This window comes from Ochlerotatus camptorhynchus, unplaced genomic scaffold (assembly GCF_037179485.1).
Source record: "Ochlerotatus camptorhynchus isolate MF236.1 unplaced genomic scaffold, CSIRO-AGI_Acam_v1.1 ptg000018l, whole genome shotgun sequence".
Lineage (NCBI taxonomy): Eukaryota > Metazoa > Arthropoda > Insecta > Diptera > Culicidae > Ochlerotatus > Ochlerotatus camptorhynchus.
In genome coordinates, this window is record NW_027040510.1 from 218,965 (window position 1) to 242,080 (window position 23,116).

The window sequence follows — 23,116 nt, forward strand, 5'->3', positions numbered from 1 at the left end:
AAAAGAAAGTGTGGCTCGGGACTGGAACTACAAACAGCTCTCAGGACGAAGTCGTAATTTTTTTCGCGGGTTACTGACGGTCCATCACTCTGACGGGTAATTAAGCACGCGGAGCATGAATTTTGTAGCAAACTGTTTTACGATGTGCATCAGCTTGTTTGATGTAAATGAAGTGAGGTTTATAAAAGCAGCCACGATGGGAATCGGCTCATTTCATGATCTTTTTTTTTAATGAATTGTAATAAGATAGATGCAGCTGTATTCAATGAGAGTAAGACTATTAATGGTACATTTTATAGCATTTAAAGTCATTTGGAAGTCATGCCATTGGATGTAATATTTATTCATAATTTTCTTACTACTTGTTAAACGTCGAGGTTTGCATTGCTGTTCGAAGCGACCCCCATCGGAAGCGTCACATTGCCCATGTCTCTTTCCATCGTCGAACTCACCAGAGCATTGAGGAAAAACTTTGGCACTTCCAGCTCGAACTGTACCATAATCATGGTGTAAGTGGCCACCGTTGACAGGATCTGGAAATAATCGAAATCAATTTGATAATGAGATCACTGCAAATACCAATCGAACAGAGTCAATACAGCTTTCTTTTTATTGCAGCGTCACAAGGAGGGGATAACAATCAATTGGCTTCCGGTCAGTTGGTCCGATTAGTGCAGAACCTATTTACCACCGTCGCCGCCGCCGGTGCAGTAAAACTAAACATAAGTACCCTGAATCGATGTTACATCCGGTGGAGCCATTTCCGTCGTTCAAACAATAGGTATAGTCTGGATTGCAATTTTCGCCGGAGACAGTAAAATTTCATTGCACCAACAAACGTTGCACGCAACATATCCCGTTCCTAAGGGTACCAGGCACCATAGGAGCGCAAGTGCCGGCGAATAGTTTGGACGGTGGTAGTCGCTGGGTTGATCCTGCATATTGGAGTGTGCTCTCTGCCATTTGGTGGTAAAACCATTGCCATACGTGCGTCGCACGTTTCGTGTTGGGGACCGGAATCGGTTTGATTGCCATTGCCCAGAGAGGGAGACCCATTATAGACGTAGTATACCTCTTAGGAACACATGTTTCCCCATTGCGGAGGTAGTGCTGCAGTCCCAGGGATGTACGATTCGATGTACTCTTTTAGGGCTTGAATGTGGATCGGTTGGAAACTGCGATATTGCTGTTCAGGAACATTTACGAATTTTGCGTAAATATTTTTAAATTGTCAAAATCTTGAGAATTAAAAAAAAGTACTTTTCCGTAGCATCATTACTGGACCTTTCCCGCCGGACTGGCAGCAATAAATGAACGAATCGGTTCTTGCAAGCAGTCAGTTGAATCGTTGTTCTTCGGTAACGATGACGGTAATTGGCTTCCCCACCCAAAAAAAAAAAGAAGTGTTCGTTTTAAGCGTGTCGATGTGCATCACTTCCTTTCTTCTCCTCCGAAATGCAATGTTATCCCATCACCGTGTAACTACGACCTACTCTAGATGAGAGTTGTAGAAGACCGGCGAATGGTTGTAGGTACTTACCGAAAAGCAGAGTGTCCAATCGAAAGAAAACATCCCGCTGGAAACGGCTGGCGTCTGTTGTTGCAGTTGTTGCGAGAAGAGCAGGAGCTGTTTTGAGTTGGCAGTTTTTGTGGAACATGGGGAAAAGCAGAAAGAACATCTATTAGATAAAAATTGATGAGGTTTTGTGTGGTACAAAACGGTATCTAAGTGATGTTTAGGTGATGTTGTTTGGATTTCTATGTGTAGCTATCTTTGACCGTAAAGCAATGAGGCAATGAAAACTAGGCCTCTCGCGGCCATTTTGAAAAATGGCTTGATGATGCAGATTTCAAAATATTCCACAGCAAGGTATGGGAAAGAAGTTTAAAAACGCTAATATTTTTCGAATGAAGGCCGAACTCGATTATTCGGGGGTTCGATTATCCGGAGTCATAACCAAGCATGGAAAAAATCATTTTGCATTTACCACTCACTCACAGGCGTACATCATCAGAACGAGCAATAGCTTGTGCGAGTCGCACTGAATTCATGCATATTGCAAATTGTAAATGTAAATGTGTGTATTGTAAATTGTAAATGTAAATTTGTAAATTTGAATAACAGTTTAAGGCAATTAATACGAATTTTAATTTTAGGAATTTAGTCGTCTCCACTCTACTCGATCCATGGCCACACTTCGCCAGCCTCGTAGTCTGCGAAGGGTCCGCAGGTCACCTTCTACTTGGTCAATCCACCTTGCCCGCTGCGCACCTCTTCTTCTTGTTCCTGTTGTGGGTCGCTTTCTAGAACCATTTTCACTGAGTCGTCCTCCGGCATTGTTACGACGTGTCCAGCATACCGTAGTCGCCCAATTTTCGCAATGTGGACGATGGATGGTTCTCCCAGAAGCTGGTGCAATTCGTGGTTCATTCGCCTCCTCCACCTTCCATCATCCATCTGCACTCCACCGTAGATGGTACGCAAGACCTTTCGTTCGAAAACACTAAGGGCGCGTTGGTCTTTCACGAGCATAGTCCAGGTCTCGTGGCCGTAGAGAACCACCGGTCAAATCAGCGTTTCGTTCGACTGGAACGTCCCCCGGAGTCCAAAGTAGGCACGATTCCCTGCCATAATGCGTCGTTGAATTTCTCTGCTGGTATCATTTTCGGCGGTCACCAGTGAGCCCAAATACAGAAACCCATTGGACACCTCGATTTCGTCACCGTTAATTTGGATGGACTTCCTGAATATCGTGCCACTCGTGTCTATCCCAGCTCTTCTGATCACACCTTCTAACGCGATGTTGAACAGCAGACACGAAAGTCCATCACCTTGCCGTAACCCCCTTCGAGATTCAAAGGGACTTGAGAGTGTTCGCGATACTTCAACAACGAACATCACTCGATCCATCGTCACTTTTATCCGGAAATCCGTACTCGTGTATAATAGCATAGCATAGCATAGCATATGCGATTGTACAAATCGTGGGTGGCTATATAAGGAAATCCGTACTCGTGTATAATCTGCCATAACTCATGACTCCTGCCTGGTATTGCCCCACGAACTCTCTTGCAAATAGTGACAGGCGGTGGCATAGAATTTGGGAGAGTACCTTGTAGGCGGCGCTCAGCAGTGTGATTGCGCGGTAGTTGCAGCAATCCAACTTGTCGCCCTGTTTGTAGATTGGGCATACGACACCTTCCATCCACTCCTCTGGTTATATCTCATCCTCCCAAATCTTGGTAATTACCCAGTGCAGTGCTCACCACAGTATTTTAATAGCTCACTTGGTAGTTGATCTACACCAGTTGCTTTGTTGTTCTTCAGCCGACCGATCTCCTCCTTAATTTCTTAAAGATCAGGGACCGGTAGCCTGTCGTCTTCTGCGCGTGCTCCAAGGTCTGTTGCCGTGCCACCTTCGTTTTCTGCTGCTTCACCGTTGAGGTGCTCGGTACTGCTTCCACCTCTCAATCACCTCACACTCGTTCATCAGAAGGTTACCGTCCAAGTCCTTGCACATATCAGCTTGCGGCACGTAGCCTTTGCGCGAACTATTTAGCTTCTCATAGAACTTCCGTGTGTCGTTTACGCGGTACAGATTTTCCATCGTCTCGCGATCTCGGTCTTCCTGCTGACGCTTCTTCGGAAAACCAAGTTTTGTCTGTTCCGCGCTTGTCTGTATCGCTCCACATTCAATCTCGTGCGGTGTTGCAGCATTCTCGCCCGTGCTGCATTCTTCTTCTTTACTAGCAGTTTGCATTCGCCGTCAAACCAGTCATGTCTTCGATCCGGGATTGCAGTACATAGTGCCGCTGCAGCAGTACTACCTATGGCTGAACGGATGTCCCTCCAGCCATCTTCAAGATAAGCTGCGCCAAGCTGTTCTTCCGTGGGTAGTGCAACTTCCAGCTGCTGCGCACAATCCTGGGCACCTCCGGCGTCCCGTAGTTGCTCAATGTTGGGTCGCGGCGTTCGACTTCGACGTGTGTTATGAACCGTCGAGAGTTTAGAGCGCATGCATACTGCAACTAGGTAGTGGTCCGAATCTATGTTCGCACAGCGGTACGTGCTGAGGATGATAATGTCGGATAAGAATTTCCCGTCAATTAGAACGTGATCAATTTGGTTTTCTGTGTGTTGGTCCAGTGATCTCCAGGTTGCTTTGTGGATATCCTTGCGGGGGAAAAAGGTACTTCGAACTACCATACCCCGAGAGGCTGCAAAGTTCACGCATCGTTGTCCGTTGTCGTTCGATACGGCATGCAGGCTGTTTGGCCCGATTGCCGGTCTATACATTGCCTCCCTTCCTACCTGAGCGTTCATGTCGCCGATGACGATTTTGACGTCCTGTTGCGAACACCTGCTCCAGCTGCGCATAGAACGCTTCTTTCTCGTCGTCGGGTCTCCCTTCGTGTGGGTAATGCACGTTGATGATGCTGTAGTTGAAGAAACGGCCCTTAATCCTCAACTTGCACATCCTCGCGTTGATCGGCTGCCACACGTTGGCGCATCTTACCCAGCACTACAAAGCCGGTTCCCAGCTCGTTGGTGATGCCACAGCTCTGGTAGAAAGTAGCTGCTCGATGACCGCTTCTCCATACCTTTTGTCTCGTCCAGCAAAGTACCTGCAGTGCTACGACTTCGAAGTTCCGTGGTTGAAGTTCGTCATAGATTAACCTATCGCAGCCCGGGAAGCCGAGCGATTTGCAGTTTCATGTTCCGAGTTTCCAGTCGTAGTCCTTATTTCGTCACGTCGGTCTGTGCCAATTGTTCCGATCCGTATTTCTTTCTTCAGTATTTGCAACATTATGTTTTTTCCAGGGCGGTATGTTGGGCCTGCCCCAACTCCCTATCTCGCCGGGGGACCATCGTGCACAGTTCTGTTCAGAGTCCCACGTTGGAACTAGGACGGTGATCAGTCGTTTTGAGCCGCACCTCCATGGTGAACTGACGCTCGGGTTTGGTGAAGTATTTCCTCTATCACCGTACTATGGTTATCGCGGCAGTGCTCCCGTCGCACATCTTCACTTTGCTATTGCCGGACTGGCAACATTGCCCAGGCTACGCCACCTAGCTGTGTCCATGTTTCAGCTGGTAGTCTTTTGTTATCATATTACTCGGGGAGGCGTGAAATAGGAACTTGTGAGGACCAGAGCTAGGTATTCCGCTCCTTCCAGGTTGTCAACTCACCATTTTGTAGCCCAAATATTCAAGGAAACATCATTGTATTTAGGAAAAAGCTGTAAAATTCCACAAAAAATTAAAAAATAAATTTCATTTTAGAAGAATTCTGAAACAAACTCTATGATTCCAAGGGACATGCTTGAGAATATTCATTCGTGAGTAAATTTTCAAAGTAGTTTAAACATAATTTGTCCCAGGAAATATAGTGCAGTCTTAGTAATGACCCTATTTAACCTAGTGACCCCTTTGGCCTCTGTTGAATGCTAAATATACATTAAATATTGCACAACCGAGAACATTAAACAAATTTAGAGATCTTCAGGTAAGCATCGAATACTTAAGGGATGTCTAGATAAGTTCAGGGAAAATTATCGATTTAAGGTAAAGTTCCGTGAGCGATTATAAAATTGTTTGTAAATTGTGGAAACTTCAAGAAAATTCTATTTATTTCAGTTAAATTTTGGGTTCTTATTCTATGAATACTGAGAAAATCAGGGCCGTCTAGACAACTGATAGGAATTTCATAAGTCTTTTGGGCAGTTTAATAACATTAGCAAAAGTTGACTATTGAAGGAGCTACGAATTAGTGTTGAACTTCAGAAAAATTTGAAAACCATAGAACTATATGAATTATTTTCATTTGATTCCAAAAAAATTGCGGGAGCTTAAAGAAGTTCAATTTCAGAAAACTTCGAAAACTTCACAGAAGTGCAGAGACATTCAGAAACATTTCGAGCACATCATAGTAGGCTATGGAACTTAAGGGAAGATCATAGAACTTCAGAAACTTTCATGAACATTTGCAAATTGCGGAAGCGTTGCAAAGAAGTTTAGTACGCTCATAAAATAGGGGGAGTTCAGTTACCTTAGTTTCTGAAAATTGGTGGGAAATTTTAAGAAATCGATTTTCAGAGAACTTCAGAGATGTTTAGAAAATAGTTGAGGTCATCACAGAAGTTCAGAAGTTCACGGAAGTTTAAAACATTTTAGGACAGTGTAATTGAATTCCAAGCAGTACAATAACTCCATGAGAGCTTTAGAGAAGTTTTGAGATCCTCAGAGCAGTTCTGTTGACATTAGAGAAATTTCATAAATGTTTTTCGAAGTTTCGAGAGCTTCAGCGAATTGTTAAAACTTTAGAGAAGATCCATGATCGTTTTGATGAAACTTTGGGAAGTCCGAAAACGTTCAGGGAATTTAAAAATTTGTATGAGAAGTATTGTGAGCATCAGGCTTGTTTATCAAACTATAAAAGAAGTTCAAGGCAGTTTCATTAACTTCAGGAAACTTTCAACTCTTTAGTTCTGAAGACCTCAGAATAGTCCATTTCATATTCAACGGACATTTCTAATGGATATTTACTTGTAGTGCTCTCGAGCATCTGCTTTGTATTCTCACGAAGCTCTTATGGAATTATTTTAGAAATTCGCTTGAAACGCTGCTCTGAATTCTCTAAGCAATATCACAAGCATATATTTAGAATTTTAGCAATTCCCTTGAAGTTTTCATAAAAATGTCGTTAAAACTATTATCAAAATTCAATTTTCTTTCCGTTTTCCTCGGAAATACCTTCAAATACTCCTCAGTGAAAAACCCATTGAAAAGATTCTCAGAGTTTTTTTTTTTTTTTATTAATTACTTTATTTGTACAGGCTCAATCGAATAAACTTTACAGAGCCGAGTTATCATTTTTGTTATACATTATTGATTTCTTATATTTAAAGTTAAAGGAGCTGGACCGGATACTCGCGGTTGTCTCGAGGTTAGTGGGGATTTACATTTTTTTTTTGGATGGGAAAAGGGAGAGGGAGGTTTGAAATGTGGTTTACGATACAAATATTTAATTAATCCTAAAACATGAACTAATTTCTATTCATCTTGAAAACAAGCATAAAAAAAAACCCACACGTACAAAATACAAACTAAACACAAGGTTAATAAAACTTACAATCTAATGTTAATATTCTTAAAGTAAACATATATGAGTTTCATAAACTCCAGATCGCGTCTAGCCAAAATATCCCGAACTGGAACATTAGGTTGTCTACCTCGAGCCCGAAGGGAATCGTACAGTTCAGATCTGACTCTGCGATACTCAGCACAAGACCAAATAATGTGATCTGCGTCCTGGTAACCTTGTCCACATTCACAGAGATTGCTGTCCTTCAGCCCAACACGGAACAAGTGAGCGTTTAACGAATAGTGATTGGACATGAGGCGAGACATCATACGAATGAAGTCTCGACCCACATCCAACCCCTTGAACCAAGAACTCTTCGACACCTTAGGGATGATCGAATATAGCCATCGTCCCAAACTCCCTTCACTCCACTTATTCTGCCAGCTGACGAGCGACTGTTGACGATAAATGAAGAAAAATTCATTGTAGGCGATTTGTCGATCGTAAATATCGCCTTGCATAGCGCCCACCTTAGCAAGTGAGTCCGCCTTCTCATTGCCCGGAATCGAGCAATGAGATGGGACCCATGCAAAGGTGATGACAAAAGATCTTAAAGATAAAGCACTCAGAAGCTCTCGTATTTTCATGAGAAAATACGAGGAGTGCTTTACCGGCCTCATGGATCGAATAGCCTCGACAGAACTGAGACTATCCGTAAAAATAAAATAGTGATCTGGTGCAAGTGAGGCGATCGTTTCTAGCGTATAGTATATTGCCGCCAGTTCAGCAACATATACAGAACAAGGAGCTTGAAGCATTCGAGAGGCGCTATGAAATTCGTTATAAATACCAAAACCAGCGGACGACTCTATTAGTGATCCATCTGTGAAGAACGATCTTGCAGAATCAACTTGGCCAAACTTTGCAGCGTAAATTGACGGAACAATCATGGAACGATGATGTTCTGGGATTCCACGAATCTCCCGCGTCATAGATAAATCAAAACTAACTGAATTGCCGAAGTCGGAGAAGCATACACGATGGGGATTATGCTGTGAAGGGCTGACATCCTGAGTTATGTACACGTAGTACAATGACATAAAACGAGTTTGAGGGTTCAGCTCAAGAAGTTTCTCAAAGTTTTCGATTACCAGTGGGTTCATAACTTCACAACGGGTGAGGAGCCTGAGGGACAATTCCGAAAACCGATCCGATAGTGGCAACATGCCCGCCAACACTTCGAGACTCATCGTATGAGTCGAGTGCATGCATCCTAACGCGATACGAAGACAACGATACTGGATACGTTCCAGTTTGATGATGTGAGTTTTAGCCGCCGACTGGAAGCAAAAACTACCGTACTCCAAAACCGATAAAATCGTTGTCCGGTACAACGTTAGAAGATCTTGCGGATGAGCTCCCCACCACGTTCCGGTAATTGTTCGGAGAAAATTGATCCTTTGTTGGCATTTTCGTCTCAGATACTCAATGTGGGATCTCCAGGTGCATTTGGAATCGAACCAGACCCCAAGATATTTGAAAGACATGGAATGAGTGATCGGCTTACCCAAAAGTTGAAGCTTCGGTTGTGCTGGGCTATGCTTCCTAGAAAAAACGACCAACTCAGTTTTCTCCGTGGAGAATTCGATACCTAGCTGGATAGCCCAAGTAGACAAATTGTCTAAGGTATCCTGTAAGGGTCCTTGCAGGTTGACCCCTGTGGGCCCTGTCATAGACACTACTCCGTCATCTGCAAGTTGTCTCAACGTGCAGTTGTCCCTTAGACAATTGTCAATTTCTCTGACGTAGAAATTATACAAAAGGGGGCTTAAACATGAGCCCTGGGGGAGACCCATGTAACTAAATCGAGAAGCTGTAGAGTTTCCATGAGAAAAGCTCATATGTTTCTCTGACAGCAAATTGTACAAAAAGTTATTTATTAATGGAGAAAGGCCACAAGCGTGGAGTTTGTCTGAAAGGACTTCAACGGATACTGAATCAAAAGCCCCCTTGATATCCAAGAATACAGAAGCCATTTGCTCTTTTTTAGCAAAAGCCAACTGAATTTCTGTGGAAAGCAACGCGAGACAGTCGTTCGTTCCCTTGCCCCTATGGAATCCAAATTGAGTATCTGAGAGTAGGTGGTTCGTCTCAACCCATTTGTCCAAGCGAAAAAGGATCATTTTCTCCAACAATTTTCGAATGCACGATAACATCGCGATGGGACGATACGAGTTATGATCTGAAGCGGGTTTTCCAGGCTTTTTAATGGCTATAACTCTCACTTGCCTCCAATCATCCGGAACAATATTGAGCTCCAGGAACTGACAAAACAAGTTCAACATGCGCCTCTTAGCGACGTCTGGGAGGTTCTTCAACAAGTTGAACTTGATTCTATCAGCCCCCGGAGCCGAATTGCCACACGAAAGGAGCGCGAGTGAGAGTTCCAGCATTGAAAAAGGCTGGCTGATCTCGTCTACAGAATTCGTCGTTTCGCGAGGAATCATCTGTGCCGGCACGGAATCAGGACATACTTTTCGCGCGAACTTGAGAATCCAACGATCTGAGTACTCCTCGCTCTCGTTGTTCGAAGATCGGTTACGCATCCTTCGCGCCGCGTTCCAAAGCGTATTCATCGACGTTTCGCGCGATAATCCGTCCACGAATTGCCGCCAGTATCCGCGTTTCTTGGCTTTGATGAGGCTCTTGAGTTCGCGTTCAAGAGCCGAGTACGCTTCGAAATGTACGGGTGTTCCACGTTTCCGGAAAAGCTTATACGCGTCGGACTTTTTACGATAAACCTCAGTGCATTGGTGGTCCCACCAAGGGGTAGGAGGTTTCCTACGAAAAGACGTTCCAGGAACCGGCCGAGTTTGAGCTCGAAGCGCGCTGTCCAAGATCAGATTGGAGAGGAAGTTATATTCCTCCAACGGTGGAAGCTCTTCTACCGACGACACGGCTTCATCTATCGCGGTCTTGAACGTTGTCCAATCGATATTACGGGTAAGGTCGTACGCGACGTTAACGGATTCCGACGGATTGAACCCACTGGCAATCGAAATTTTGATCGGTAAGTGATCACTACCGTGGGGATCCTGGATCACATTCCACGTGCAATCCAACGATAATGAGTTAGAGCAAAGTGTGAGGTCTAATTTACTTCCATTCGAAGATGGTCCAACCAAACGTGTTACTTCTCCATTGTTAAGAATTGTCATATTGAAGTTATCACAGAGGTCATATATAAAAGTAGAACGGTTGTCATCATACAGTTCCCCCCAGCCTGTACCGTGGGAATTAAAATCTCCCATAATCAACCGTGGAGCAGGAAGTACCGAACAGATATCTGAAAGTTGTTTTCGATTAACAACGGCTCTAGGAGGAATATAAACAGAAGCAATACAAAGGCTCTTACCTTTAATAATAGCCTGACATGCGACAACTTCAATACCTGGAAATTGTTGAAGATTCACTCTATAGAAAGAATGGCACTTTTTGATCCCCAAAAGTACCCCTCCTCCACGCGAATCCTCACGATCCAGTCGAATAATGTTAAAATCATAAAAAGGAAGATCTATATCTGAAGAGAGCCAAGTTTCACAAAGAGCAAATGCATCACAATCATTATTGTGAACTAAAAACTTAAAAGAGTCTAATTTAGGAATAAGACTTCGACAATTCCACTGTAGAACAGTGATCAAATCCCCGACCTCGTTTGGAAAATTATCCATCGAAGGAAATGATTGCTGCAATGAGGGGCCACTTCAATGTCAATTGCTTCAAGAGGGTCTTCACAGTAGGAAGCATTGCCAGAACAATGCTTTTGAGAGGATCAGAAATATTCAGGTACTTGAGAATATCGTCCACAATTTTATCAAATGAGAACAACCCAGATGAAGAAGGGGCTTCTGTTCTTAAAAATGGGACATCAGGGGTTTTGGATGTCCCCGGGAGAGGTGGAAAATCCTGGGTATAGTCAGTTCTTCTGAATCCAGGAGGAGTAGAAACTTCCTTTTTTCCACCACTCCTTGATTTGGGCAAGCTGATTTGGGGTTCTTCATTCTCAACTTTCCGCGAACGGATGCGTTTTCGTTTCCGTGCTGAAAAACAGAAAGAAGTTCCCTCCTCAGCCAAGTCAGAGTCAGTCTCGTCATCTGACAAAAGAGAAAAGGGATTTTTGTCGTTGGTCGATGGCGTGGCCGTCTTAAGCATTTCTGCAAAAGACTGCCGGGAACGTTCCTTAAGTGAGCGTTGTAATTTCTCCCCGCGTTGTTTGTACACCGGGCATGACGAGATACCATGAGGAGTTCCCTTACAGTACACGCATTTTGGTACGGTAGCTGCACAGGTGTCATCCCCATGCTTCTCTCCGCATTTGGAACAGCGTGCCTTGCTGCCACAGTGGGAGGCCGTATGTCCCAACTGCTTACAGTTTTGGCAGTTCATGACCCGGGGAACGAACAAACGCACAGGTAGTCGAAGTTTTCCCAGCTCGATGTAGTGAGGAAGGGCTGAACCAGAAAAGGTCACACGGAACGAGTCTGTGGGGGTAAAACTCTTTTTACCCTCGCTGACAGATACTGAGCCCAGTTTTTTGACATCCAGTATCTTCACCGGAGGAAGCAAACGGTTCTTGAAACGGCCAACCGCCTGCTTCTCCAAGATCTCAGGGGTCAGACTCGCTTCGGTGACCACACCTTCGATCTCCACATCACGAGCTGGGATGTAAACTCTGTACTCGAGCGTGAAGAGCTGGGAGGCAGCAATCTCGTTAGCCTGCTTCAGGTTAGAGACGGAGACACGAAGTTTATTGTGCCTAACCTTCGTGATTTCAGTCACGGCCGAGTATCGCTTCGTCAGATCATTAGTAATTTGCATTACATTCAAAGGTTTGTTTCTGGGCTGAAAGTAGACAACCCATGGGCCAGTCGAGTCATCTGGATAGGCTCGCGATCGGGGGTTTATCTGAGCCTGTCCTTTGCCAGACTGAGACGATGAACCAGGGAGAGATGACGTACGTTTTCGACCCTTCTTGCCATCGCGTGGCAAAGTGGTGTCATCTTCCGACAAAACGTCCATTTCGTCTTGCGACAAAATGTCCATTTTGCCGTACTAGTGGGAGCAAAAAACGCTCTACCACTGAACGATAATCACTCGGACACAATACACAAAAAAAAACTACAAACACAGAACACAAACTTAAAATTTAACTGGTGGGCGAAAGAGAGAAACAAGAATAAAAACTTATCTGATAATCCTATACTACTACCACCGAGCGTTTAAACGGCAGCAGCGGAGCGACGCGCAGCGTGGATGATCTTCGATCAGCGTGTGCGGGCGGTCTTCGTTGGTGTGTGCTTATGTGAGGGTCGGCACTCAGCTGAACACACGATGATAGATGAGCGGTGTAAATGCGAAGGCAGATGCTGACACTCGATGACGATGATCCGTGTGCAGGTATGCGTTACCACGCACCGATGGTGCGCAAAATGGTTGGCGAATTGGCAATCGTAAAAACAATTTTCCTTCCGATGATGCCGAAAACACACTTTCTTCTCAGAAAAAAAACTCACTTTTAGTTAATTATTTAGCTGGGAACTCTAAGCGAGAAAAAACTGACAATTTAAATCAAGCGAATAGCGAGAAAACTTCCAAAATAGCGGAGCGCGAACTAAGTCGACCGTACTTCTTGCTAGGACGCAGTGGAATCCATTCTCAGAGTTTTATTTGTATTCATTTCAGATTTCCTTTTGAATCTCACTCCTTCCCTTGAAATTCTAGGCACATCGAAAGTCTCCCAGGAATTCATTTGCATTTATTTCTCTTCACAAATTTCTCTTTTCTGAATTCATTTGAAGACCTCCTGAATTTGTTCTCAGATTCAATTGTAATCCTCCATTTAGCATCTCCCTCACCCTTAATTTGGATTCATCCTCACCCTCACCCTAAATAAATAATTTGGATTAATTTCCTCCCACAAACATCATGACATTATTTTCAGAATGTCCTTGAAATTGTCCTCTGAAACTCCGCTCACCAAAAATTGCAATAAGTTTTCATTAAAATTTACTTTGAATTCAATTTAGGGTATTCTTGAAATTCTACTCAATACTATCTCAGGTTTCAATCTAAAATTCTTCAGAATAACCTTGAAACCTGATATAACTGGATATTTTTCTCAAAGATTTAACCCCTAAGAACTTCCTTGGAATGAAGTCCTTAGAAATAACGAAAAATAAACAAATTTTAGGTTTTACCTCTCAGAATTCCATAATTTTTCGTATAATGTTACGCTAGGGGCAATGAACAAAGTTTGGGATGGAATTAGATCATTTTCACTCACGCCTTATTTTTAAAAATGGCGTATTCGATATGTTTCAATAAATCATAAAACGAAAACTGATCATCCAATCCAAATGATTTTTTTCGTCGATCTTGTTGTCCGTGTTGAGCACCAATGGTACCCACACTTGGACCCTACCTATTGATCCATCAACTCATGAACCGGGGATCAACTTTACTTCCCAGTGGAGCCGATTGAGATTGAACCCAGACCTGCTGGAGTGAGAGGTATTCACCCTTATCACTACATCACTGGTGCCGCTAAATCCAAATGATGTCTGAGACAAAATTGTACGAAAGTGGATTGCCTTTTCCGAAAATAACACACGCTGAAAAAAAAATTACAAATTTGCGTCAAAAACTTATAAACATCGTCAATTACTAAATAAGTGCATTTTTAAGATTTTTAAACAAATATAAGATATGACGGAACATTGATACTAATTGTATAAAACACAAGTTAATACTTAATTTAAATGTTCCCTCGTATCACATCTGTTGAACCATTCTGAACGGCCATCCCGTTGTAGTTATATTACAGCATTGCTAATTATGTATATAGCTATCTATATCTTTTCCGTTTTCATGGAGTAAACAAAGTAAAAGTGAATGATGAGCTGCAAAATGGAGCACATGCGATACGAGAATGGAGTGACGATCATTAAGAAAATACCAGGAGACACTGTCTATTTTTCGCACTAGTGTTACGGTTTTATAAGACGCAAAAAGGAACTCAAGACCATCATTCAGAGATAATGGACGTCTGAATGTCGTAGAACACATCAGAACTAACATGGGAGACTAGTAGCAACTAGCAGCGATTCAGAAAAGGACAACGAGTTTGTCGGAGCCGTACCAGACTCCAATGAAGGGAATGGTGGGACTTCCTAGTTCTCTTGCGGCAAAACTAATCGTGTCCTGACAAGACAGGAAAGGGAAAGGGTGCCGCTCAAACAGGAAGTCTTCGTAAAATGAGTGTTCTGCTCAGGCGCTTGGGATAACAAAAAACTCTTCCTGCCCTGATATGGACGGTTGGGATTCCGCAAGCCCGTCGACAGCAAGCACTCAACCAGCGGTGGACTGTATTTAAAAACGGTGTACTGCTCCTCCTCAGTTGAACACAATGCCGGATCAGAGGATGTTGTAAAAAAACTAGGATAGTTTCACTTATTTATTTTTCTCTTGTTGTATACATTTGACAACTAAAACCATACTAATACTAATGCCACTAGCTTCGCTGCTTATATACTATCGTACTGCTTCTTCTTCATCTTCTGGTTTCGCCTTGCTCGATCGTTGGTTGAGAGAAATTTAACAAATGGGTGGGGCTTACGACGGTCACTGACTATCGTTCGCGTTTGGGCGTGAACATTCTCCCCCGGGCTGAGAAGTATTCTCGGAACGATGACCCAACGATTGTTTATTGTCCTTGATAGGAAGCACTGCAATCCTTGTTGCTGGACGCTTGCAAACAGTGCTACCAACCTTAACGTCGACCGTACGAACTAATTCATCGGATCCTGGATAGGTTCGAACAATCCTTCCCAATTTCCAGTTCATGGGTGGCAAATTCTGTTCTTCTAGGAGCACAATCATTCCTGGCTGCAAATTGTGTTTCTTGATTTGGTCCTTGGTTCGTTGTTGCAAGGTTTGCAGGTAATCATTTTTCCACTTTCTCCAAAAGTTTTCCCGTAGTCTTTGCAAAAATTGCCAACGGCCAAGACGATTGACAGAAATGTCTTGGTAACTCGGCTCCGTGATGGCAGTAAGCGGACGCCCGATCAAAAAATGACCAGGAGTGAGTACCTCGGGATCATCAGGATCAGGTGAGGTAGCATAGAGCGGCCGGGAATTTAATATAGCCTCGACCTGTGTCAGAACTGTCACGTATTCCTCAAATGTCAAATGAGTGTCCTTCAAGGTGCGTTTCAAATGGTATTTGGCACTTTTAACGGCGGCCTCCCAGATACCATCAAAGTTTGGTGCCTCAGGTGGAATAAAAAACCAAGCGATTTCCTTCGGTTGACAAAAACCCTCGATTTTTCCAACGGCTGATTGAGACCGAAACAGTTTGTACAGCTCGTTGAGTTCCGCCTTTGCTCCTCGGAAGTTGGAGCCGTTATCAGAGTGCATTTCTCGAGGCAGTCCCCTTCTGCTCGTAAATCGTTGTAATGCGCCAATGAATGCATCTGTGGTCATATCCGACACTAATTCCAAGTGCACAGCTCGTGTTACCATGCACACGAATACGGCTATATACGCTTTCTCCACAATTGGCTTTCGTCGTCCTTGTTTTACAAACACGGGGCCCGCATAATCCACACCAGTCACTTCAAACGGGTTAGCAGGAGTCACACGGCAAGAAGGCAAATTTCCCATTAGCTGACTTGCCTTCGTTGGTCTGATATGGAAACAAGTGACGCAATTCCTCGTAATTTTCCTTACTGCAGATCTACCTCCTGTTAACCAAAATCTGCCTCGAATTATCACGAGCAAACTTGACGGTCCAACGTGCATATTCTCGAGATGGTACGCTCTTATCAGAAGATCGACAATGGGATGATTCGGCAATATTTATATACGAATGTTTAGTCATGGTCAATATAGGCGAATTCGTCAATCTTCCACCTACTCTCAGCAGTCCATCCTGGTACACAGGATTCAGAGAAGCAATTCTTTTACATGGCTCCTTGTTCTCGATACGGCTTATTTCGTCTCCTAAAATTTCATGTTGAACTACCTTGATGATTACATCCATCGATCCTCGTAATTCAGGAACTGTGAGGTGACACTTCAAGTTACGAAGACTCGAGTCCTTGATTTTACAGTTTGAGATGAAACGCCGTACATATGCGATCACTCTCTGCAGCTTCCGAAAGGAGCTGAACTTGGCAAAAACGGGAAGATTATCAGCATTGTATGCGGCTGCAGAAACGAAGGCTGTCAATTTCAATTCCGGCAATTTTTCATCCGATAGCTGATTTGGTTGTTCAGTTTCGTAGTTTGCGGATCGTAGGAAAAGGGGACCCTTCCACCACAATTCATTGGATATCAAGACTTTGGGCAGCGATCCTCTTGACACAATATCCGCTGGGTTCTCCTTGGTAGGGACATATTTCCAGGTGTAGCCTTTGGTCTCAGTGATGATCTCAGCAACTCGGTTCCGTACAAATACTTGGAGTGAGCTTAATGGCTTGCGTAGCCAAGCCAGTACTATCTGGCTGTCAGACCAGAGAGTAACATCGTCAAATTTCATCTTCATCGAATCAATCACCTTCACAACCAATCGGGACAACAGTCGGGCCGCTAACAACTCCTTCCGAGGAATGCTCAATTCAGCTATTGGGGCGACCTTTTAGCGAATTCGTTTATTATCGGGGTTGGAACCAGTTCCAACCCAGTGCGAAACCGAACTTTTTGTCAGTGCGAACCTCAACCTGAGCTAGGTTTTAAAAACAAACGAGCAAACTGACGTTTGTCAGAAAACAAGCAGACCCAATCCTGATACCCGATCCAGGTTGGAACTGAATAATAAACGAATTCGCTATTTGATTTGCTACACAAGAGTCGCAACTCGGCTCTGCCATCAGGAAAAACATTCCTCACATACACAATTGCACCGTACGCAGAAATCGAGGCATCAGAAAACCCGTGGATTTCCATAGCAACGGTGTTTGAAAGAATGACACGTCGAGGAATTTTCATCTCACACATTTGCGGCAGAGCATCGCGAAACTTCAACCAAGAAAGCAGAAGTTCTCCTTCAAGATTTTCGTCCCAAGAAAAACCAGCGGTCCACAATTTCTGCATCAAGATCTTTGCTACCACAACGACGGGAGAGACAAAACCCAATGGATCAAATAGCCTCCCAATTTCCGAAAATACCTTTCGCTTGGTGTATGTTTCAGGCACTTCGGCATGTATTGTGCTTTTCGTTCCGGTTCAGTGCATTCCGGACCTTGTAGAAGTGGGCAAACTCAACACCTTCCTGGCCTTCACCGGATCAGCTGTCTTCGGTTTACTGCCACAGTCTGCCCGCCGCTGGGTCGTCTGGGTCTCCTTCACCACCCGGGAAATAGTCAAATGATGCATCTGTGGGACGCAGTCGGATTTTCCACGACGTGGCGCATAAGATTTGTTGGCGGATCTGATCTTGCTACCATGCCATCTCAATAACCACTTGACAGATTATGATGAATTTCTGCCAAAATTTCATAAATTTTTACCGACACGCAAAAAAGTTACAAACTAATCAATGTGTCTCACTTTTTTCGAGTACAGTCTTTAGTCAAAGTTTGAATGCGAAGTTTCAACTTGCCACAGTTCGTAAAACTTCAAATAATCCCATGAAGAAATGGCTGTCAGCTTTTCCTAATATCGGTTCATGAATGCCGTTCCAGTTCTATGGAAGAACATCAAGTTCAAGTTCTATGGAAGCACTTCAAGTTCAAGAGCTATGCAAACTTTTTGAACGAAGTTCAATGATTGCTATGAGTCAGATCATTTTTTATTATGATCAGCTTGCCCTAGGCTAAATCATTTGAAATGTAATATCAATTTTCTTATCCTTGTTTTTCTTATTATTTTCATCTTCTCCTTCTTCTTATTCTTCTTCTCATTCCAAGCTTATTACCTATCACAAATTAGCTTATTACGTGCACTCAACTTAGTAAATATTATAGATGCACTTCCGCAGTTATTAATTGAGAGCTTTCGATGCCTGTAACATTTTTGCATTGCTATAATTGTGTGTCAAGTACAATCATATTCTATGCCAAGGGAAGTCAAGAAATTTTCCAACCCGAAAACTTCCTACACCGAACCCAGTCATCTCGAGCATAGCCTTGCTTTGTAGCTGCGCATTTACTGACTGAGCTAAGGGAGGCACATTTTTCGGGTGTCCTTGGGATAGTGGCCAAAGGCTGACATGGAGCAAATGTCAATATTCAATAATATTATACAGGAGAGACACTTGTCACCCGTGTTTAATAGCGAGACCAACATTCTTACATTTCAGCAGTTTCGGTTTGTTGAACTTTCTCGGTTAATCTCGAGAGCTTACCAATGAAATCAATTAAATGTGCTATACGATCCAGCAGTCCCCTCATCAAGTTGTATATAAACACTCAATCGATTCGTTAATCTTATTTATCTATTCCAGCAAACATGAAAGTGTCCAAAGTAGCCCATTCAATCCAATGAAACCTGCCAAGACGATCCAATGAAGAGGATGATCGAATTTTGCATTTTCCAAGTACGGATATACTTTGCAACTGGGAGATGATTGGAATATCGAGCTACATCGTGCCGACATCGTCTTCAATGTAATACAGGAAGCTCTCGTCCTAAGGCACTTTGAAAGAAAAACATCCACCCGGCAAATTGTGGAGTAATATTTACTCAAGGATTATGGGCGATTATGATGGTACGATACATAAATAAGCGGATTACTGTCCGAACTTGGTCACCATCATCACACTGGCCTGGTGCTGGGTTGCTGAGGAACGTGTGTCATGCTAGACTTTATTGCAGTCAGTTAGTGGCAGTAGTGTATTGATTTCGTTCGACGAAATAGACTTCTGGCCAGCAGAAGGGGGGGGCAAAAGTATATCCCATCACATATCGAACGTAGCCAACACTTACCCGTTTGATGGAGCAGGCCGAAAGTGGTGATTGATTTATGGCCTTATGAACCAGGACGGCCATCCGTTTGCCCTTGGGTCACGTTGGTTTTGGGTGAGAGTACGAAAAATTGCTTATTTTATCGATCCGTGTTGGATTATTGTTATTACATGTGGTAAGCTAATTACCTCGTTTTGGACGTCAGCACTTATTTTTATGATTGGGATGATGTACAGGGAGTAGAACAAGAAAGCAATTGAATAGATCAAGGATAGAAACAGGACATCGGTGGAATGGCCTGAAAAGAGGGCTCCAACGGAGAACATGCTGAAGATGGAAAACTCCACGTAGGTAAAGCAGGCGAAGACCATCTAGAAAGGAATGATTCTAGCTGAAATGAATGGAACATAGATTGAATGTTGACATTACTTGAATACTGAATATATCGTTGAACAGATCCACCGCATCAGTCAGCACATCATGTCCAATGGCAATCAGCTTCAGATGCTCTTGTACTTCCTCGTCGTCGAAATGGCCAAAATTTTTGTCGAAATACGACCTGCAAGAGAGTAAATGTACAATTTGTCCGAGCCAGCACTGAGAATTCCCACCGAAACGATTCGTTCAGCATTCTAAACCGGGACCTGAACGCCACCATAGCACCAAGGAAAACCGCCAGCGGACAAATTTGGGCAGTTCGAAGTGCGTGGTAGTAAAACATTGCTCCGGTAGAAACCAATTGTTTCCAAATGGGGGAAATCCGATCATGGAAGGAAAATGAAAGCGTGAGTTCCGTCACCGTCACTAAAATAGCACCGACTATCGTGGCTGAGATCAGCAAAACCAGTCCCAGATGGTGCCGCCGATGATTGACTGCGATTCCGAGTTTTGCAAGCTGAAAAGAACCAAAACCCAAAAAAAATGAAAACTGCTGAAACAATCGAACGCACCATCGCCAATGGCACTGTTGCCGTTACCATATCATCCGTAAACTTGACCAGTCGAAGAACCTCGTCTATCTTGCTCCGGCAGAGTGCCGTTCGCAGCTGGATGGTGCTGCAAAAGATCGCCTCGATGACGTACATCAAAATGGTGAAGTAAATCATGATTTTCGACATGGGTGCATTGGACAGGGCGGAAATCCAATCGGAGTTGCACATCGAGAGGATGTAGATTTGCCAACCGAGCAACAGCAGGGCATCGGTTCGTTTCACCGTGAGAGTGACGGGGGTGGGTGGCGTTGTTCCGCCGCTGTTTTTGTCGTTTCCGGTTGCCACCATCGTGAAGGGCATGAAGCCAAACCATTTCATACTGCGACACGCCGGTTGAACTGTTTGGTAAATATTTCCGATATTAAACCAATGTTTTAATAGAAATGACATTTTTATTGTGCGCGTAGACACGTCGGTGCACAGTTGAAGCTTTCCAGAAATGGTTGTGTTTTTTTATGATTAAAATACAAGCGAGTTAATTTATTGCACTTTTTGATGACCTGGTAGAAAAAAAAATAGATGGAAAAAATGTACACAATTAGTATTCAATTATTTTTCCGTATTGGCATATGCAGAATGTGTATCGTTCATATCGGGTAGCTTTAAACACTGTTTCATTCGAACATTAAGGGGGTATTCCCAATCTTTTGCCTTTTTTCGGCCTGTTTTTCAATTAACTTTTTTTCAAGGAAAATGAATAGTAATGCGCCTAACTCTTTGGGATTCTTGTTTATTGAACATTAAAGTTTACAAATAAATTTTTTTCGACATAAAAAAAGACATTATTGACGTCACAAAATGGCGACAAACAGACCCCTGTTCGCCGCAAACGCCTGGACGGGCGAAGACTTTTCTCTGGAACGGCTTCATCTGAAACAGATTTCGTGATGAAATTAATAATCTGCATAAGATTCTCTGGAGCTTCTCCCGTTGGCAGCAAAAAATCTTGCAAATTAACAAAATTGCGGCCATATGAAAAAACAGGCGATTTTTAGCCCGCTTTTTTGCAACTTTAAGGTGCTTCAAACAATGTTAAATGTTAATATTTTTGGCTGAAAGTGGGAGAAGCTCCAAAGAATTTAATAAGGAACAAAATGCGCAAAGATTCAAGTCAATATCTCTTATAGTTTCTGAGAAAAATCTTCGCCCGATAAAAAAATGTGGTTTCGAGAAAAACGCGTTTAAAGTTTTGACTTTAGTTAAAACCATTTGGTGGTTCTTACCATTAGTCAGCTATGCCTGGACACCGAATTCGCTGATCGGAAAACGGCTTGGGGGGATGAAAGTATATAGTCTAAAGTACAAAAAAAACGTGAAAAAAAAAAATTTGATTTTTTGAAAAAAAAGATCGGGAATACCCCCTTAAATATTTGCATTGCACTATTCTCTACAAACAATGCTGAACACTAGCGTGCACAGGAATCTTGTTAAGGAGGGGCATTTTTTTTTCTATGGGGCATTTAATCTGGGGATTTGTTTATTTTGTTTATTTGTTTATTTAATAATTCAACTGACAATTAATGTCTTAATGAATAAAACTTAGTCTAAATAGTTATGGTCAACGAAGCGAAAACGGTCAAGTAACCGGTGACGAAACACATTTGCTGATACGTTAAAGTCAAATTCGCAATAAAAGTAGTTAAATTGTCGGCTGATTGCACGAATTGGCTCATTCTGCGTATAATTTCTGCCTCGTGGCTCCAAAAACAGAAATTCGCGTTGACGAAGAGGTCTCTCAGGAGCATACATATTTAGCTGGGCCAGCAACGTTGAACAGTCGATGTCACCCGTGAGAAGCTTTCCAGCAAAGATAGCTTGAGCGACCGTCCGTCGCACCACTAGCGGTTCGGTGCCCAGAAGACGGCAACGCTCCTCGTACGGTGGCAGGTTCGATGAGTCACGCCAGTTCAAGAAACGAAGAGCATATCTCACAAACTTTCATTGAACAGATTCGATTCTAGCGATCCAAGTGGCTTGGAAAGGGCACCATACAACTGCACTTGATTCTAATATAGACCGCACAAGTGAGCAGTAAAGTGATCTGAGGCATAACGGGTCCCGGAATTCATCGGCAATTTTGAAAATAAAACCCAGTAGGCGATTGGCTCGGGAAATGATGTCGTTATAATGGATTTTGAAGGTGAGCCCGCAGTCCAGAGTAACACCGAGATCCTTTTTTTTTGTTCTACACGGGCAATGCAACGTCCAAAGAGCACATAGTCATACATAATTGGTTCGTTTTTACGGTGATAGGAGATGACGTTGCATTTTTCGATGCTCAGGCCTATCAAATTTCTCGTGCACCAGTCAGCGAAAATACATAGCATATGCCGGAGATTTCAACAGTCCGAGAGGCTTTTGATAATTTTGTAGATTTTGGCGTCATCTGCGTAGAAAAGACGGCATCCAGATGGCAACAACAGAGCGATGTCGTTTAAAAAGATCGAAAACAGCAGAGGTTCCAGGTTGCTGCCTTGCGGGACCCCCGAGTTGTTTGAGAAAACATTTGATTCCGTCGCGCCAATCTTGACTCGTACAGAGCGATTCACTAAGTACGATCTGAACCATTTCACAGCCGTAGATGAGACACCTAGTATCTCCAACTTAGCAAGCAGGATTTCATGATCCACCCTGTCAAAAGTGGCTTTTAAGTCCATGTATGCAGCATCAACTTGCCATCCAGCAGACAGTCAGAGGTAAACTGCACCAGGTTCATGGAAACCGATCGCTTGGGGTTAAAACCATGTTGGTCCGTATCGATATAATTTTTACAGCACATAAACAGAGCATCATTTAAAATAATCTCGAAAAGTTTAGAGCAGGCGCACATGGAGGAAATCCCACGATTATTAGATAGGAAGCTTCCAGCGGGAGGGGAATTCACTTTGCTGTGCCGAGAAATTAAAAAGTCGCGCAAGTGGAAGGCAGAGGTTGACTGCACATCGTTTTAAAACTGACGAGAGAATTCCGTCAGGACCAGCGGCGAATGAGTTCTTCATTTTGCGTGTTGTGGCTATCACCATGTCTTCAGTGATGTGAGGTATGCCAAAACTAAAAACATCACGTGGCATCCCG

The 23,116-nt window shown here is 43.3% G+C and overlaps 1 protein-coding gene across 1 annotated transcript; it reads right to left on the reverse strand.

Moving 5' to 3' along the window:
* Window positions 1-365: 365 nt before the first annotated feature.
* LOC135702733 (uncharacterized) lies at window positions 366-20,432 on the reverse strand. The gene is made up of 7 exons (XM_065223789.1): window positions 20,027-20,432; window positions 19,661-19,944; window positions 19,479-19,608; window positions 19,238-19,420; window positions 19,071-19,142; window positions 1,541-1,627; window positions 366-533 (listed from the first exon to the last, which is right to left on the reverse strand). The coding sequence occupies exons 1-7, from the start codon at window positions 20,429-20,431 to the stop codon at window positions 366-368; spliced, it is 1,329 nt and encodes a 442-aa protein (XP_065079861.1). The 5' UTR covers window position 20,432.
* Window positions 20,433-23,116: the final 2,684 nt, after the last annotated feature.